A 20,461-nucleotide genomic window follows, 5' to 3' on the forward strand; every position below is an offset into this window, starting at 1 on the left:
TTTCCACTAACACTCACTTGGTCAGAGCATGTGCTGATAACATGTTATCAAATAAAACTAATAATAGAAAAAAAAAGTAAAGGAAGAATAATAAGTGATAGGATGAGGAGCAACTTACTTTTTTGTATATTTTATTGCAGATCGAAAGAGTCCTAAATATATATACAACATGTAACACATCATCTTAAAGATACAAATACTTGATGCAAATATTTAGGTGAGTAGTGAATGATATCAATATTAATCATACCAATTATATATAAATCAAATAAATGGATAACACTAATTCATAATTATTAATTTATATATATTATATTTCTTACTATTTTAGCCCTGAAATATATTATTTTCGATGCTAACTTTTAGTTGTTTAATTAAATGCGTCTCCAAAAATTTTGTAGATTATATATATATATATATATATATATATATATATATATAAATATATATATATATATATATAGAATTAGTTTGTAAGATTTCCTTAGATAAACCGAGGGAATTCCAAAACCATAAACCCTGAAACGGAACTAGTAAGGACATTGTTTGGAACCGTTGAAGAGCACAATGATGTGTACCCTCGAACCCGACGTCGTTGCCGTCCGCGGCTACGAGCTACGCCTCATTCGCTGTACCCTCAGCCCTTCACAGCCGTCGGATCTCCGCCACGATGGAGAATCCTTGGATGGTCTCATCAACGACCTCTTGAACTCCGTCGAGCGCGGCAGCTACGTTGAAGCACTCACCTCCGGACCCTCATCCACTGTCTTCCAACTAGGCGGCCATGACTCGCTTCCACTCGACGACGCTGACCGGTTCTACTCAGAGTTGGTCCACCGCGCTGAGTCCTTCATCACAGACGCCGCCTCCAACGGCGCCGAGCAGCGTCGCAGGGCAATGATTGTTATGTGCCTCGCGGTTGCCGCTTTTCTAGGGTTCACTCAAGCAAACTTCACAGGGTAAAATTTCAATCGCCACTTTCTCTTTACTTTTTTTTTTGAATTAGAGAATGAAACCGTTTCCACTCTAGGCCTTTGAAAGGAACAGAGCTACCGAAATGTCCTTTAGGTTTGGATGGTAGTGATGAATGGGAAAATTGGGCGCGGAATCAGCTTATGTCTGCTGGTTCTGACTTGCTTGGGAAGTTCTCGAATCTTCAGGTACTCGCGTCATGCATTTCACGCCTAACAACATGACTCAGCTCAAGTTGATAATTCGTAACGTGTTGTTGCTTTTCTTTTTCTAGTATATAGTTTTTTCCAAGATGTTGCTTATGCGGATGAAGGATTTACGCGTTGAGATTGGAAGCCTGTCATGGTGGATTGCGAGGGTTTTGCTTCTTCAACAGAGAGTTTTGAATGAGCGCTCTTCGTCCTTGTCTGACCTCTTGCATGTCTACATGAGTGAAGCTTTGCAACAATTCGGCACTTCGGAGCTAGTTCGGAGTTACTGGGAGGATAGTTTACGCAGTAGCGAGAGCTTGGATATTGTCTCCATGCTTCAATTAGAGGCCGGCATTATAGAATATAGATATGGACGAGTTGACTCTTGCAGGTTAGTTGCTATGAACAGTGAACCGTGAATCTTTGATGATATGCTTCAAAATGTTTCCTATCAAAAGGTGATATAGGTTCTTAACATTTATGAAAAATGTTAATGATGATTGTGTAATGTTTAAAGTGCAGTTGGATGGACTATGTTCTTCTTGCTGGGAAAATAGCAATATCCAAATAACAATATTTACAGTACTCTGATATTAATTTTGGTGGTTCCTTTACTTTTCCGGTTTATCAATGTGTTACATAATCTAAAAAGTGGATTTGAAACCTACTGAAACTTGTTCATGGGGAAAGGGAGAGTTGGTTGCGGTGCAAATTGTATTTACCTTTTCATGTGTTCGGTGTGCTTGCATTGCATAAACTGGCACATCTTTTGTTCTTACATTTATTTATCTTCAATAAAAAGAAATCTATTGATATAAAGTTGGGGTGACATGTTCACTAGCCTTCTTTATTTGGTGGGTTGGGGGACTGGATGAGAGAAGCTTGATTTACCAAAATTCCATGTTGTTTCTACTTTATTTTATGATTTTTGATAGTTTTTATAGGAAACAATGAAAAGTTCATTTCATAATTTCCTACACAATATATTTAAACACAGGAAATTAAATGAAATAAGGTGATCCTTTTGTAATTCAAAACAGAATGGGTAATAAAAGAAAGTAGGAACACTATCTGAAGTCAAACAGGTCCCAAATATGTTCTAAGGTATTTCTGGAGAATACTGTCTATATGTTGAAATATCACTTTTGATTCTCCTGTGGTATCTTCCTATTGTGAAGTTTATTGGTCTTTCAGGATGCATTTTGAGTTAGCTGAGATGGCTGCTGGGCTTCAGCTTTCGGTCACTGGGGTACTGGGTTTCCGTTCTGTACATCAGGTAACTGTAGTAAATGCATGATATATAGCATTTGTCATGATACTTAGATTTTAATATGTAACTTTTGGACATAGGCAGAGCCTAAGGCGCAGATGGTACTTGTTACGAACACAAGTACATCAAATGTGGATAGCTTAACAGGTACGGGTATTCAAACATGTGATTCCAGCAATGGTGAAGGTAACTGGAATTTGCATCAGTTTGAAACCTCTGAGGCATCTGACATACTTAGAATTCCAAAGTTGTTAGAAAATGATGACTCTAGAACTAAGTCACAAGGCGTGGAAAATGGTGCCCATGTTACTCCAAGTTTGACAGCAACACAACAAGCTGTAATTCTGGCATACTGTCTTCTAATAGAGAAGAGCTCCCGACATGATGAATTGCAACGTAGGTTACCTAAATTTTATACATTCATACATGATATTATGTCTATCTTTTGCATGATTGGATACATGAATCCCCTTTTTAATCTTCCAATTTTAAAACTACTTCTGCTATGGGATTACATTGACTTCTAGCCTATCATGTCATTCTGCTAAGCTCAGAGAAGTGAAAAAAGTGTGGAAACTGGATCAATTCTATATAAATTTCGGTTTACCTTGTTTTAACTACCTTTCTTCTAGCTTACTGTTGTAACTGTGCAATTGTTTTTCAATTTATTTTTCTAAATTCATTCATACCCAGGGGTGTTTGTTTTATGGTACCATTTTTTTATTCCTAGGAATCATATTTGGTTGGTATTTAATAATTTTAAAATGGATTTGAATTCATTTAATTTTGAAATTGAAAAAAAAAAGAACAACAGAAAGAAGTTAGTCGAAATAGGTAGTTATTGTAGACAATAACATCCATTCTCATGGAATATCAGATATCCACAATTTAAAATGTGAAGGGGTCATTTTCCTTGGAATAACGATATTAGGTATATATTTTTAGAATCATGAAACAGACATAGGAATATTTATTCCCATCTTCATGTCCTGGAAGTGAAAAAAGATGAGTGAAACAAACGCTCCTTTCCCCTATCCTTTTACTTAGAGCTAAGCTAATTTCGTCTGGTATTGTATTCTAAAATCCACTTATTCTCCTAAAAGGAGGAAAACACAAATTGTTTACAATCTAGCTAATAGTTCATTCAATTGTTGGCTCGTCACTTGATTTCAGGATGGGATATGGCACCTTACATCGAGGCAATTGATTCCCAACATTCTTTTTACTTCATTGTAAGTATACAAAAATCTATGACATATATTTGTTTAAAAATATTAGGCTTTTGTGTACAACATTGACAATTTTGTTAATGCATAAGGTGTTTATTTTTCTTATAGTTTGCTTGAATTGGGAATTTTAAGAGGGTAATTCATTTTAAAATGAATTTAAAATGCTTTATGACAAAATACGCTGTTTGGGATTGAAATTTCAAAGGAAATTGAAATTCTAGAATTTCATGAGAATAATTGGACTAAAATTAAAGAATTTCAAATTTTCCCTAAGAAAAAAGAATTTGAAATTCTTCATACTCTCAAATTCATGTTTCTCCTCTTATCATATTCTCTCATGAGCTCGATTTTGGTATCATGATCTCAATACTGTACTTCGATAAATGTTGGCAACAATATCTTTCAAACTAAAGATGATTGCGTTTATTTTTGGCCGACATCATCTAGGTTCTTTTGTTGTTGATGTTAAGCTAGGGCTATTTTCCAACCAATGTTAGTAGAATTTTCTTGATCAATATTAACAATGTTTTTTGATTGACATCAAACAATTTATTTTCTTATTCAGTGAACCAAGGTTATTGTCTTGGCCTACTTTGGGAGGACTACTTTTTGGTTGATTATATTACGGTTTTTCTATCGTTGTTAATGAGTTTTTTTTTCTTTACATTGTTAGGATTATTTTGTTGTCAATCATTATTATTTTTCACTTGATATTAATTAGGATTTTCTTGGCCAATGTCGGGTATACTACTTTTTGGCAAATGTGAACTATAAGTTTTCAATTGATTTGTGTTGTGATTAATTTTTTGTTGATGCCTCTAGGCTAATGTCAACTGGAGAACTTTTCAGCCGACATTGATAAAAAGGTTGTCAAAAAGAAAATTTTCAACCAACAACATGTAGAAACAACCCCGAATGATGTGATCCTAAATAATTGTAGTTGATATCAGCTGAAACAATCTTGACCGATGTCAATTGAAAAAAGGTTTTTCCAATGTCAATTGAAACTTTTTTGATGAACTTTGACTGAAAAATAACATCAACCAATATCAACTAAAAAAGATCACCAATATTGATATTTTTGGATTATTAACAATTCTTTGATATTTAAATAATTTTTTGCATTTGATGGTACTTGAAATACTTTAGTCAAATGAGAAAATTAAAATTAATAAATTTGAATTGCCTTATCCAGATGAAACATTTTGAAAATGAAACAATTTGAAATGGTATAAATTCAAATTCAATATATTTGAATGTTTTAGAAATTGTAAATTTTCCTGTCTAAGTGAAGTGTTAGTTTTCTGCTTGTATAGTTTGTTAACGATGACATGCATATGATGCTTTTCACTTTCCTGGTTTAGATACGGTGTTTATGTGATACTTTACGTATTCGGTGGGAGTCATCTCGGAGCCGAACTAAGGAGCGTGCCTTATTGATGATGGATAACTTGGTATGTGCCATATTTTGGTTAGCATGTTAACTTGGGAATTATAAAAGTATATTGTTTGACACTTTATTTTCTTAGATGTCTATTGCAATGAAAGGTTGTTGATTTTTTGTGACAAAAAATGGTCATTAAACTTTCCACTTACACACTCAAGAGAGGGAATAAGCTACCAGGTTCATTTAATTATTTTCTATACATTGTGATTTATGTCAACCTAAATTGGAATTTGGGTTACAATCAGTGAGTTTTAGATACCTCGACGAGTTTAAGGTCTTTGGGGGTATGCAAAATTACGTGAATAAAGCGGGCTCAGCATACACAAGATATTAAATAATTAAAATATTAGTTACAATCTATAGTGTCTGGTTCAACCTACATATTAAAGTCTGACATACCCTTAGGAAGGTAGCTTCAATAAAAATATAGGAGTGATGTGCCAAAGAACACTCAAGAAAGATGGTTTTGATTGTATGAGAAGTTAACTTATCTTTACTTGGAGCAAGGTTGGTCACACACAAGACAAGTGGCATCAAAGGCACAAGAATCTTATAGACATTCCTTAGATACAAAAGGGAAATGGGGGGCTTGGTTACTTAAAAGAGAGTGTGACAATACTTGACAGATCAGAATAATCTGCTTTGAAAATAACATTAAACATTATTATAAACCATAAAATGAAGTTAGAAATATTTATAACCGAATAATTGCTTACTTGGACCCAAATATTTCAAAGAACAAGTTCAACCTTATTTGAGCAGAGGATTTTGAACCCAATTGAGAACCAATCAATGTGGGCCTCTTCATGAGGGAGTCGTAGCAAACAATCAATGGTAGGGTCATGAACTTCTTTTCATGTGGAATCAGCAAATGGTGGTACTTGAGCTGAGGATTTTGAACCCAATTGAGAACCAATCTATGTGGGCCTCTTCATGAGGGAGTCATAGCAAACAATCAATGGTAGGGTCATGAATTTCTTTTCATGTGGAATCATCAGATGATGATATCCAAGAATTAGGATTGGCTAATTTTGTGTCAACAACTGCAGTAAGATAGGGCACAAGAATGGAGGTCCTGGACCTAGACCACGAAGGTGGGAACATGCTTTGATAATCTTGAAAAGTTCAAGAGACTTGGTGGATTAGTGAATGTGGAGTAAATTGCACTTTACTAATACACACAGACACAATATATATAAAATAATAAAATAATTGATTACAATGTGCAATTTACAAAAATATTTAATGGCAAGAAAACATCTCCAGGTAGGGAATATGGTAAATCTGATAACTTTAAATCAAACCAATTCAAACCAGGAAATTCGGCTTAGTCCGGATCAAATTGAAAAAAATGTTAGTTTGATAAATGTGGTTTGGATCTAGATTTTGATGACCCAGATCAATCTAATAAATTCAATTACATAATATATTTTATTTTATTTGTATATTTTATCAACCTTTCTGGGGTGTTTAATACTACAAAAAATCAGTTTTTTTTTGTGTTAATTTTTTTTACAGTGGCTAAATTATTAAATTACTTCTATTAGATCATATAATGTGGTAAACAATTTAAGTTTTTTATAAAAATACAAAGTTTTTCTGGTAAAAAATTTATATTTCCGGTAGATTTAGAGTTTTGATGTTTGATAGCCCTTGTCAATTTATTAGATTTCATTCTTCATAATCTTACACTTTGTACACACTTGACATCAAATTTGCTATTGCGTTTTTTTTTTAACTATGATTTTAGTAATAAAATGTGTGACTTCGATAAAATCCGTTCGTTGTTAGAATGGTTTTGAGACCCAAAATAAATAACCCTAATAAAATTAATTGATTTGGATGAAAAATGTCGCAAACTTGAACAGACCCGGCTGGTATTTACCAATGTTATTCCTAGAATACTTAGGACTGTAAAATCTTAGATTTGCCTGAAAACCCTTTGTAGATTTTATTTTTCTTCCTAAAGCTACGACTACCATCTTTTCTTGTTTGTTCTACAATATAAGATTTAAGTGGTAAAGAGAGAAACACAAAGAGAGGAAGAACAGAACATGGAGGATAGAGAGAGATGAGAAACAGAGAGATCAGAGAACTGCTGACTTCACTTCTATTATTGTTCCAGTCTCGGTCTAAATATACAATTACCATGCTTTATAGGCAGCTACCCAACAACTATATAATTCTACTGACAGTAGCTGATTGACTAACTGATTTTATTTTGCTATATATATTTATACAACATTGTACTACATATTCCATTTCGTAAAGGGTGTACTTGGATAAACAACTTAATTAAGCACTTATTCAATAAACTCTTACCACATAAATTCTTAAAATGAGTTCATGATATAAATTTGATGAATTTCATAAACCGAAATAAGTTCCACGTAAGCTCTTTCAAATGTCAATCTCTTTTATTGGTGTACGCTTTCAATTTGAGAGAGACTAATACATAACTTATATAATATTTACACCTAACAAGCATCTATCACTGACCGAAAGATTCCATAAGGTTTATTATGTCTAATATTATCTATTCATCACAGTTTTTTATATCTGCGTTACAATGAGTGAGTTGTTTGTTTTGATTTACTTATTGTATCTGATAAAAATATACTACATCTTTTGCAGGTTAAACGTATACATGATTCTTCTCCATCAATAGTTGAAAGAATTCCTTTCAGTTGTGCTGTTTATATGCCTAGTATTCCTGCATTAAGGAAGTAAAAACACCTGCTCTGTAGTCGACTTTTGTATTTTAGCTTCCTAAAAATCTGATGGCTCTTTAACTTTCTTATTACTTTGTTTTTATTTCAATTTCAGGGAATATGGTTTACTTTTGGTGCGATGCGGTTTGATAGGGGAGGCAATGAAGGAGTTTGAAGATTTAGAATTATGGGATAATCTTATATACTGCTACAGGTATAATAGAAGTAAAATGGATAAAGCCGTGATTTTTCTCTCCTCTCATTATTCATCTTTCATTAACAATGATGTTCATTGATATTTGATTTGCAAAATAGTCTGTTGGAGAAGAAAGCAAGTGCTGTTGAACTTATACGGAAATGTCTCTCAGAAAGACCAAATGATCCCAGGTTATGGTATGTTACTTTGGCTTGCTTATTTTGTTTTCTTATAATAGGTTGTGATCACTTTTGAACAACAGCTACTCTGACCATTTATCCAACAAGTAGTGCAGCATATTTGTACAGAGTCAATTAAAATTTATCATGTTACAATGATGTATGGTCTAAAAGTGCTTTATTAGAATTGTTGATTATTATTACAAAATTTTATCATAGAAGAAATTGGGAACTTTGCAGTGATAGGAGGGTAAGGTAAATTAAGGACTGCTCTCCTTTGGTTTGGCCAAATTTCACTGTCACCTTGTTGATTTAAAAAATCTGTTTACTTCTTAAAACAGAGTCCTGGAAAAGAAGTCTGTCAACCATATGAGCAATATTTAAATAGCTCTAGCTCAGCCAGGGAGAACTCAGGATTCATATCAGGAGCAGAAAACAAAATATATTAAACACTAATTTCCTAAACATGAGAATTTCAGTAAAGAAATAAAGGAAAGGCAACTCTCGTAAAGGATAAGAGGATTTGATCTACCTAACACATTCTCATGCATTCCTTAAATTTAGAAATTGATTTCCAGCAGCTCATAACCCTGTTAAGTTAGCACATACGAAATTTCTTTTATATTAATATTATGCGTCATGATCAAGAAGACAGCTTTGCTTTATTATATAATTTCTCTTGTTACTTTATATATTTTCAAGCCTGCTGTGTAGGATTGGAAACCTCCAGGTTACTTACCATAAACATATTTCGGGTCTGTTAAGATGTTTGAAAAAAATGTGTTTTAAGATTGTATAATGAAGTGATTTATTCTATAAATTATGTAAATCAGAAACCTTTTTCTTTGTTTGGTTACGATTACAGGAAATATTTTTAATTTAAAATTTAGTTATAATTTTAGCTCTTTTCCAAAAGCCTAAGTTGTTTTTAAAACTAAGCAGAAATCTAAGCGTTTTAAGGTTTATGTTTGTTTTTTCAAAAGCATAAACAAAACACTAAGTGATGGCACACTAAAAAATATTTTTTTTCCATCAAAAATCTTAATCAAACGGGCTCTTAAACAGAAAACTATTGTCACTGTAGTGAATTTAACGATTGATCTGTCTTGTCTTTTTTCTACGCTGATAAACATATTAATTCCAGCTGATGTAAATAGTTTAATCAAACACTGAAAATAGATGCTAAATCTTCAGGTCTATGATCTTTTAAAATAGAAGTTATATGTTTCAAAAAGGTTTGTGAAGCCAACTTGAAGTTCTAAGTGCTATGATCTTTTAACTGTTGCCCATGAGTTAAGGTTTATATTCATGTATAGCATCTGTAAAACAGACAAATAATGAGGCAGATATTAGGCCTTAAATGCAACCTTACAACTATGCCTACTTGCTAGTTGTCTATATTTCAGCGTGTAAACTTCTGCCCATATTTGAATGTTCGTGTATATTTTTCATTAAATGTTCAGAGTTGCCATATAGGAACTAGAGAGGTATGAGAGAAAGAAAATTTTTATTCAATTGATTAATTTGAAAATTTCATTAGCTTCTATATATAGAGAACTCTTACCCTACAGTAACAATTACATAGAGATCTCCAGAATCTTCTAACAACTTCTAGTAGTACACTTAATATCATACTAATAACACTCCCCTCAAGCTAGTGAATAGATATCTATCATTTCCAACTTTATGTGAGATCATGAAATCGTCCGGTGGAAAGACCTTTGGTAAACACATATGTTAATTGAAGCTCAAATGGGACATAACAAGTATAGTGATTATGCTAACCAGTAAGGGACATTTATTTGGAACCCGTTTCACCTCAAGAAGGTGCCTATTTTTTCTTTTAACAATGCCATTTTATTGTGGTGTATCCATACATGTGAGGTCCCTAAACTTCCTTTATGAGGAAAATCCATTTAACACATGTATAGTCATCAATAAAAGTGACAAACCATTTAACACTAGATATACTAGAGTTTGTTGCAGGTCCCCAGAATGAACTAAATCAAAAGGATTGACAATATTTGTATTACTAGGACGATATATGGCATAATGGTGTTTTACAAGTTGACATACATCTTATTTAAATGACTCAACATGCTCTTTGGAAAATAAGTAAGGGAATCATAGACTTTAGAACAAAGGATGAATGTCCTAGATGATGGTTGGGAAGCCAAATTTGAGAAGATGCAAAAGTAGTGCAAGACTAAAAGCAAGAGGTACCCATTTGTGTACTGATACTATCATTAGTTCCCAAGTTGTCACAGTAATACCGCCCTTCTTCTTCCTTAACCACTCCAACCATCCTCCTCATGGCAAGCTACTGAAAAACACAATGAGTGGGAAAAGTTACATAAAAACTTAGGTCATGAGTAAGTATTTTAATAGAAATAAGACTATTAGAAAGATTTGGAATATAAAGGACATTTTTAAAGGTTGAGGGATGGCAAAGAGAAACATTACCACATCCAGTTATCGGGATACAAGTCTCATTAGCAAGAGTAATGTTGTTACCAGAAATAGAAACATGATGTTCAAAGAGAAGGATGAGGAGTCATATGGTCTGTTGCACTAGAGTCTAGAAATGTTAAAAGAGGAATTGGAGTTCTCACTAGTCATGGTTATAGAGAAAATACCAAAATGTTGCTTATTAATAGACTCCATGAGAGATTTTAGATGTTCAATTTTAGCACTTAGTGCATGTATTCCTTTTTCAATTTAAGAGGATGAAGGAATCTTTCTAGAATTTTCAGAATCTAAAGTTAGAAGATCAAAATTGCTTAGTGGAGTTGCGATGCTAAAATAAATAATAGGGATTCCTTAGCCCCTTCCTAAATAAAACAAAATAATAACACAAAAAACTCCAATGATGGTAGCGACGACGACAATGATGACAACAATAGTGATAGCTTTGGTTAAAGATCTAATGAAAGTTTCAGCAACAACTCTAGCAAAAGATCCAGCAACTGCTCCAATGGTAGCTCTGGTGACAACTCCTGAGGAATCTCTAGCGGATGTCACACAACGGCTCTAGCGGGTGGTAGCGGTTGGGGCTAATAGTGACAGAACCACAAGTTGGTTGCATTTCAAGCAGCTCCAATTGTTAAAGGAAATGGGTGCACTCTAGACAACCTTAAAAAGAAATATAACTAGCATTGTAAAGAAGAAATGCAGATGTAGGGCTCCCAATATCGAGAGAGCTCTGATACCAACTTGAAAAGGATTAATATGAATGAACGAAGAATTTTATTCAATTGATTAATTTGAAAGAGTACATCGGTCTCTATATACAGAGAACTCTAACCCTATAATAGTAATAAAGAGATTTTTAGAATCTTCTAACAACTTCTAAGAGCTTATAGTAGTACACTTAATATCCTACTAACAACATAAGAGATAAACTTTATATGAAGTACTGTGCTTGTGCGTATATATAAATAATGTATACGAAAACATAGTTGAATTTATGATGGTCATATTGACACAACTTGCAAGTGAGTTATTTTGCTAACTAATTAAAGCACAAAGGGATGAAGTGTCATTGTTAAACCACAAGGTGTAGCAAAGTAAAATTGAGAGGAGACCATGAATTATGCCAGGATAAAACAAAATAAAGCATGAGACAGGAAAAAGCTATAGTTAGACTCCCAGTCTCTGCCTGTCCTTTCAGAATTTACAATTATCTTATTCTGATTGTGATAAGAACATCCATGAGAAGCTACAAACGTAATCCCATCATATACTATGTAGGCAAAGGAACTAGCTTATGAGTACTGGCATTCTGATCCAGCCAAATATTCTTGAGAATTGAACTAACTGCCATAATCATAGCTGATATGAATAAATACATTGATGTTAAGTAAAATATGGTTCCCAGGACTCTGACTTTTCACATCGATCATCAAGCTTTTAAAAAATAAAAAACTAACATTTTGAATGAAGTTGAAATCACTAAAGGCGTACCAAGAGCATAAAAATTGCTGATTGTGTTTTTCAAGAATAAAATCATGACTTAAATATCATTGCTTGCTGTCTCTTCTTCTCCCATACAATATTGATACCAATTGATTTAAGAATGTTTATTGGTATAAGAAAAATTATTTATATTTTAGTTTGTGTGTGCTATTACTTGCTGATGGGCTACACATACAATTGATTTTGAATATCAATGGAAGTGTGGCTAAGAATGTCTAACTGCCTATGGATTATACACTACAATTTTGTACACATTTATTCCTGCAGAATCTTATGTACTCTGTCACTTAGTAGATAGAAAATCAGCAACGATGGATTGGTGGATGATATGCTAACTTACAGTATATATCCAATGTAAAAATGAAATAGTAAGATTATAGAAGATTTTTCTCATAATCTTGATAAAATTCTCTAGGTGCTCCCTGGGTGACACTACTGCTAATGATGCATACTATGAAAAAGCACTGGAAGTTTCAAATAATAGGTCTGCTAGAGCGAAGGTGTGGCAGTGTACACATACATGCTTGTCTTCTACTTATTTACTTGTATCATAGTTCAAAAAAGTTGTTTACATTTTTCTTTCTTACTTGATCTATTTTTCTCTGATTGGCAGTGTTCTCTAGCTCGCAGTGCATACTGCAGAGGAGACTATGTGACATCTAAAATTTTGTGGTATGTGATGCATCTTGATACTAAGCATTAACTTCTGTCATCATTGTCTTTGCCATTAATGTGTATAAAATATTTGTTGTTTCAACTGTAACGTTTTTATTTTGAACGGTCTGCTAAATATTTATTTTTTGTTCAAATTCAGGGAGTCTGCAATGTCAATGAACTCTATGTATCCTGATGGTTGGTTTTCATTTGGGGCTGCTGCATTGAAGGTAATTGTGTGAGGGACCACTATACTATATTATTATTTATTTGCTTTTGCACTGTTAGATTTGCAATTATTTTATCTAGAAAAAGGGACAAATTCTCCGAGTAGGGAAAGTCTGAATTCCCATAATGAAAGTGACTATTGTTACTGTTGATGTGGCAGCAAGTCTAACATCCTGGCAAGTGTACCAATTGATGTAGTAAAGTTGATAAATCAAATTGATATATAAATAACCTAACTACAATCCTAGCATTTCCACAAGCATGGTAAATAATTTTTTATAGTTTTCTTTCAAAGAACTTGCTAGGATATAAAACGGTTGATGATAATATAATGGGATCACCGGGTTGGATTTTATGAACTCCACTCAATAGCCATTAAGACTACAATACAGTTTCTATCACAACTCTTTCATCAACACTCTTAATTTACTTAAATCCTAATTCCTTATTGATATAAGCCTAAACCTTAAGTAAAAACACTAATCCCTTGGTTCTTTTTGACATAAGGTTTGCATAAAGAGTAAGTGCTATACGGATGACCAAGGCACCAAATATTATTCCTAATAACAAACCCCCTGGTTGTTCCACCAATTGTTTTCAAAACATTTTTTAATGGAATGAAACTTAAAGAAGCATAGATGATCAAACCATGCAAACATGAATTAGAAAGGAAGAACATGAGCATGAGACAAAAATATATATTGAAATATAAAGAAAGTTACAGAGTCAAGGTTCATTATATACAACCCCAATGAATGGGAGACTAGCTACTGCGAGATATTGGAAGTACAAAAAATGAGCATTAAAATGTAAAGCTTGAAGTCCCTTGAATGCAATCCACATCCAAACCGTGTACCCACAGCTCCCAACAATACCAAAAGTTCCTTCCCCCATAGCAAAATCTCCCTTTTGTCATGTGTCTGTAGAGTGAATTTTTGCTCAGTGAATTTGCTGTCTTACCGAGTGAGTTTTCAAGGGTTTTCATTCCATGAAATCATTGTCTCGCTAAGTGAATCCAAAAGCTAAAGCTGTTATTATTTTCACATTAGTCTCTCTGAGAGAACCAATTCTCCGAAGTGAGGTTTCTCATAAATGACTTCCCCTTCTTAGATATTCAAGCTTTCATTTCTCTATAAAAGATGTAAAAAAGCGAGTAGTAACTTATTGAACTATGAACATTAGTAATTTGACTATCATAATGTAATAGTTCACTGAAGTTGAGGATAATTCATTGCATAAGTGGGAATAAAGAGGTTAGAAAAGTATGATAACATAAGTAATCACTACAGTTATGAAGTAACTATACTGATATTAACTTTGGTGAATTGAACAGGTAGCATGAATGCTTAATAGGATAGGGTTAAAGTTCAAATAGCTACTTTCTGAAGTGACTTACGCTATTATGCATAGGTTACCACATGTGCAGCTGTGCACAATTGGGTATGCAGTTATGTATGGCATCACCTGATTGAATTTGTATGGTTAGGCAATGGATCACCACCAGTACCTATTTTTGACGATAGATAATGTAGATTAGTCCCTCTGTTTTGTTTTTCTCATTTTTTCTTTCTGCATTATGTCAACTGACGGGAAAGTTTTACAGGCTCAGGATAAAGAAAAGGCCCTGGATGCATTTACTCGTGCTGTTCAACTTGATCCTGAAAATGGTGAAGCTTGGAATAATATTGCAGGCTTGTAAGGAGTTCTTTCTTCTAATAAGAAAATAGGAAATAACTTATTTTAAGTGTATAAACCATTTTTTGTTACAAACCCTAACATTTAATTATATTATATTTCTGTTTTGATTCCATCTGTATTCAGTACGAAGGGCAAGTCATCCCATTGCTTAAATTTCGCCCTGTCCATTCCTTGTTAGCTTTAAATATTAGATCCCTAGGTAGTAGTATTTACTGCATAACCATTGAGGTGTCTCGTGTCAAAGAAGTATCTTCATACCTTTGTATAAACTGGATCAAAATTGCCTTCATTCAGTTTGACATTCTAATGATAGATTTTAGAAGCTGTCACATTTTTTTATCTTAACTTTTGTAAGAAAAATTAGTGAACCAGTCACTTTTTTTCTTATGTTTTACCTAACATGCAGGCATATGATCAAGAAAAAGAACAAGGAGGCCTTCATTGCATTTAAAGAAGCCTTGAAATTCAAGTACTGTATTTATCTCTTAGATTAAACTTCCTTTGCATAATCATCAATACATGAATATGCTCGTACACATACAGCAATGTACTGGTTCATAATCATTTGGAGAAACATTGAAATTCAAGTTTAGTATGAATCCTTCTATTAGACTTCCTTTGCATCCAGGGGTGGAGCCAAAAGTCAATTTTTAGGATGACCAACTTAAAGTATCATAAAAATATAAATTTTGATATTCATTATAATATGTAAGAAATTTAGTATATTTTCTAATGCACGCAAGAAAAATATATATAATTATATTGTGTATATGAGATACTAACCAACAAGTGCAAGTAGTTCAGAGGTGCAATAATCATTGGCCTAGAATAAAACTAGAGAAATAGTAGCATCAATTAACAAAAGTAGGATCCCTTATCTTAAAAAAGGAGACGACACATGTAAACAAAAGGTCACCAATAAGCCACTTATCTTTCATTGCCAATAAGATGTATCCACATTATTTTTTATACACTCCCTCTGCCCCTGTTTTCATCACCCCGGCAAGATGCATACATGGATGCAATATATCATCTATTGTCTCAACGATTTCAAATTTATTCTCTTTGACAATGATATTTGGTAACACAGGCGAAACAGCTGGCAAATGTGGGAGAACTACGGCTTTGTTGCTGTTGACATTGGCAATATCAGTCAGGTATCTGCAGTTTTTGGTTTCTCCTCCTTTATTGGTCAATATAAGTGCAATACATATGGATCTTATGTGGCTTGAAGTAATAGAATGATGAAATACGTTTTTTGCTTTTGCAGTTTTATTCTCTATCCTGCATGCTATATCTTGTTGTCGGCTTCCTTAGGCTATGTTTAAATTGATGGAAAGAATGAATGCATTAATTACCTTGTCTGTATTTTGTGAAAAATGCATGAAGTAACTATTCAGATTTTATTCCATTCCACTCATCAGTAGATATCCTAGATGGTTACTTCTTTAAGCTTTAAAGAAAGTGATTTCAAGATTGTGTAGAAATGTATTATTTTGTATGTTTTATGAAATACTACCAGTTTCTCAAAGTCTTAATGACCCAGTATTGTTTGAAATTTCATCTTATTGCCTATAATAAGTCCATCAGTGAAATGATGTATTGTTCTTTTCTTAATACCTAGCAAAATGAATATAATTGATGAAAACATTTGAGCATCTAGCAGCAATTGCTGATTTTTTAGAAACTCAATTTCTTTTTGTATCCACATTTAACATAATAAACGTGCTTCCTTTAAAACTTAGCATTCGAAATGATTTTACTTAAATATTACAAATATATAATTTCAGTTCTAAATTTTTATGTAATTTCATGTTCAACGTTATTGACTTCATTCATATGGGTTATACAAAGATACAAAGGGCGTCATAAAGCTCATAAATTCAATGAATTTATGTGACAGGCTGAGCTTATGACAGGCTGATGTCTAATTTCATGTTCAAAGATAGTGACTTCATTCATATGGGTAGGGATGTCAACGGATGGGTAGGGTACAAGTAATAGCTCTCCGTATTCTATTCGCTTGATAAATATCTGTTCTGTATATGTCTCTATATCCGTGCAGATATCAATTATGTGGGTCTCATGTTTTTTTAATATCCATAAATATTAAAAAAAGTATGTAGGTACCTGTATTTACAAAAAAATTCTAAAAATATTTAACAAAATATTTAACAAAATATTTTAATCATAAATTCAAATAAAATATAATACATTATTACGTAAGTTTCAAATAAAGTCTAAATAAATTCAAATTCATACAAGTCCAAATAAGATTACAAAAATAAATATTAGATGACATTCAACACAATAGAAATAATAGAAGTTCTTTAATTAGGTCATAATCTTCTCTACTAATATATATATATATATATATATATATATAAAGGGTACTTTGGTAAATTAGAATTTCATAGCTACAAATATCTAGGGGTATGAATACTATGATATTTGTATCCCTCATGTTAATATGAGGGTATAAAAATGCCTACCTCAATAATGGGTATCCATTTATAATATTCATTTCCTATTCATTGTGGGTTTTATACATATTGGTCATACAAACATACAAAAGGCTTCATAAAGGTCGAAAGTTCGACGAACTTATGTTGATAGGCTTGGCTTATGAAAATGACTTATGACCCTTCTATAAATTTCTTTAGCTTCCTAAGCTTTAGCCAAACACCTTTAGTTTTCGGAGTTGGTGCATATATGATAAGCTCAAATAAGCTGTGGAAACTCTTCCATTTGTCCCCATCATGTCGAAAGCCCAAGCTGGTATATATATAATGGACAGAAATAAATTTGAAGGCCTTTTTAAATTTTAAATTTTAACATGACTTAAAATTCAAGTGCGTTCTACCAAGAAATAACTCTCTGAGGCATAACTTCTTTTGGTCGTTCATTGATTACTTTGATAAATTTTGTTAGGCACTGGAAGCAGTACAGATGATTTTGCACATGACCAATAATAAGGTAGTAGATTCTGAATTATTGGAAAGAATCACAACGGAGGTTGAAAAGCGGGTTTCAATGAGCAATGTGCCTCCTTTGATAACTGAAAATGAGCCTAAAGCAGATCAATTCTGCGTTGTGGATTCCGGATCAGAATATCAAGAGCAAGTATCTGTTGCAGGAAAATCACGTGAAACTGAACAATTATTTTTATTACTTGGAAAAGTTTTACAGCAGGTACTCAATTTCTATTAAGAACATGTTTTCCTATATCCCTTGTACTTAATCAAGTGATTGATGAACAATCCCCTTCCACTGGTAACGTAGCTAAAGTGGTTTATGCATTAAACTGTAAATGGCATCCAGTGGCAGAATGAGAGTGCAATTGAGTATTGTCTGTTCTGCAAGTAAGGGCTAATATTTAATACTCTGGTGCAGATAGTTAAAAGTGGGAGCGGATGTGGACCTGATATCTGGGGCTTATATGCCAAATGGCACAGAATTAATGGAGATCTCACTATGTGTTCTGAAGCCCTATTAAAGCAAGTTAGGTCACTCCAGGTAAGTCTATTTTCTTATCATAAAATACTCCTCCATTCAAGATAACATTAATGACTCTTTTATTAATTATATTCTTATCCTCGACCTAATCTTTACACACACACACGTTAAATACAATGTAAAAATAAAAAAGGAAAATAGAAATATAACATCGCATGTGTATTGGCATTTTTATTTTAGAAATATAACCAGAAGAAAGAATAGAGTTAATTTGGATTATGTGTATGCACACAAGAATAAGATTTGTAAACCAATGTTTCACATCGAAGATCTCTGCAGTTACATTGGTACAACGATAAGATATGCAAATAAACATCGCATGCAGTGTTGTTGTTCGTTGATGTGATGTCTTGTACATTTGTAGCGATAATTTTCATATCCTATTCACGACTATGATTGATTGCATTCTTTCAGGGATCTGATACATGGAAGGACCGAGATCGCTTCAAAATGTTTGCAAAAGCATCTTTGGCGCTTTGCCAGGTGTACGTGGAAATTTCTTCATCTACTGGTAGTATTAAACAATTGTCTACGGCGGAGATGCACTTGAAGAATGTCATCAGACAGGTGAGATAAATTTTTGTTTGGTTAAGGGTTGAAAAAAAGACAAGAAACATTACGCTCTTCTTTTTCTCGTATTAATCTATCTTGTTTGTCTTACTTACCCTTCCCGTAAAATTTTTTATTATTTGTTTTCTTGTATGTTCAGGCTGAGAGCTTTTCTGATACGGACGAGTTCAGGGAGCTTCAAGCTTGCTACGATGAATTGAAAATTAAACTCCAATCCAACTCAATGCGTGGCTAAAATCTTGTTGGAAGGTATCGTTTCATTTATCATGCAAGTTCTAATCCAAAGATTTGACCTGACGTCATCTTTATTGGAGCTGATAGCTTTTTAATTTTATATTAATTCTTTAATGAAAGCGCAATTTTTCTTATCCCCTCACCGCATGGCCAAATTACGTAATTTACATGGAATTGCTGTTTGCTGTTTCAATGATTTGATTTGGTTTGGTTATTTAGAATTATGATAAACATACATTATAGATTATACTTTTTATAAAGACACCTCGTAAATGATTTGTCTTTTGTTCATATCTCGTAACGGGTACAATTTAATTTTAACTAAAATTATAATAATTTAATTATCACTTGTTTAAGGAGTTCGTGACATAATCAAAAGTAAATATAAATTTTTTGTTGCATCGATAAAGACAGCACACTTAAATATTTTACAAAAGTGTCAATTATTTTGTTAACTTTGATCAACTTTTAAATTATAAAATATATATATATATATATATATATATATATATATATATATATCTTTTATTAATTTAAATTAATTTTTAATCAATTTAATATAAGGTAAAATTAGGTTTGTATTTGTATAATATTCTCCAGATATTAAATAGGTTCAAAAGAAAATGTCTTATTTAAAAAAATTTAAATATCATTTTAGACTTGTGATTTAATCATATTTTTGGAGTTTTCTTTAGTTTATAGCAATGAATGAATGAATTTCATGAAAAATGATCTTAACAATTAGTATTGATTGTGTACATTTTAATCAAAATTATTTTAAATTATGGAATTCATGTTGTGAAACTTTATCCATATCCACTATGCATATTAGTATTTAAACAATATTTAAAATTTTGAAAGATACAACAATTCAAAGTTTTTTAGGATAACGTATTTAATTTATTTGATATTTTTAACAAGAATACAAATAGTATTTACTTATTAAACATTGTATATAACATAGAATGTAAATTTAATTAATATCGATTGAATCAGTTACATCTCTGAAAAGGCTGGGGGAGAGAATCTAGCTGTCTTCCACGTTAGGAAACCGATTGAAGAGCAAATGAATGAATGGTTATCCATTTTTCCTTGTCTTTTCCTCAACCGCTAACTCCGACTACTGCCGTCTCTCCACTCGTCAACAACACAAGAATTTAGACACAACGCAATTAAGCGTTGTCATTTACATATACCCGCTGGTTATTATTTTAATAAAACAAATATACTCAATGTCGTTGGGGGAACACATCCATAAGAAATGTTCATAAATCCAACTTTATCAAAATTTATATTTCAGAGAATAATTTTCTTGAGATACAAGTTAGTCGATTCTTCTTTATCTCTCAAAGGTTTCCACAGAGATTTGTAAATACCGACACGGGTATATC

The 20,461-nt window shown here is 32.6% G+C and overlaps 1 protein-coding gene across 1 annotated transcript; it reads left to right on the top strand.

Annotated features, from left to right (window-relative positions):
- Positions 1-481: 481 nt before the first annotated feature.
- Positions 482-19,361, top strand: LOC114164238 (Protein prenylyltransferase superfamily protein). Its single transcript, XM_028048828.2, has 20 exons — positions 482-959; positions 1,031-1,160; positions 1,247-1,554; positions 2,358-2,439; positions 2,514-2,829; positions 3,607-3,665; positions 5,027-5,116; positions 7,744-7,835; positions 7,936-8,034; positions 8,136-8,213; positions 12,586-12,670; positions 12,784-12,842; positions 12,985-13,054; positions 14,656-14,747; positions 15,157-15,219; positions 15,841-15,907; positions 17,682-17,942; positions 18,144-18,266; positions 18,681-18,833; positions 18,976-19,361. The coding sequence occupies exons 1-20, from the start codon at positions 568-570 to the stop codon at positions 19,069-19,071; spliced, it is 2,715 nt and encodes a 904-aa protein (XP_027904629.2). The 5' UTR covers positions 482-567; the 3' UTR covers positions 19,072-19,361.
- Positions 19,362-20,461: the final 1,100 nt, after the last annotated feature.

This window comes from Vigna unguiculata, chromosome 9 (assembly GCF_037176805.1).
Source record: "Vigna unguiculata cultivar grain cowpea cultivar isolate G323 ecotype 2 chromosome 9, ASM3717680v1, whole genome shotgun sequence".
Lineage (NCBI taxonomy): Eukaryota > Viridiplantae > Streptophyta > Magnoliopsida > Fabales > Fabaceae > Vigna > Vigna unguiculata.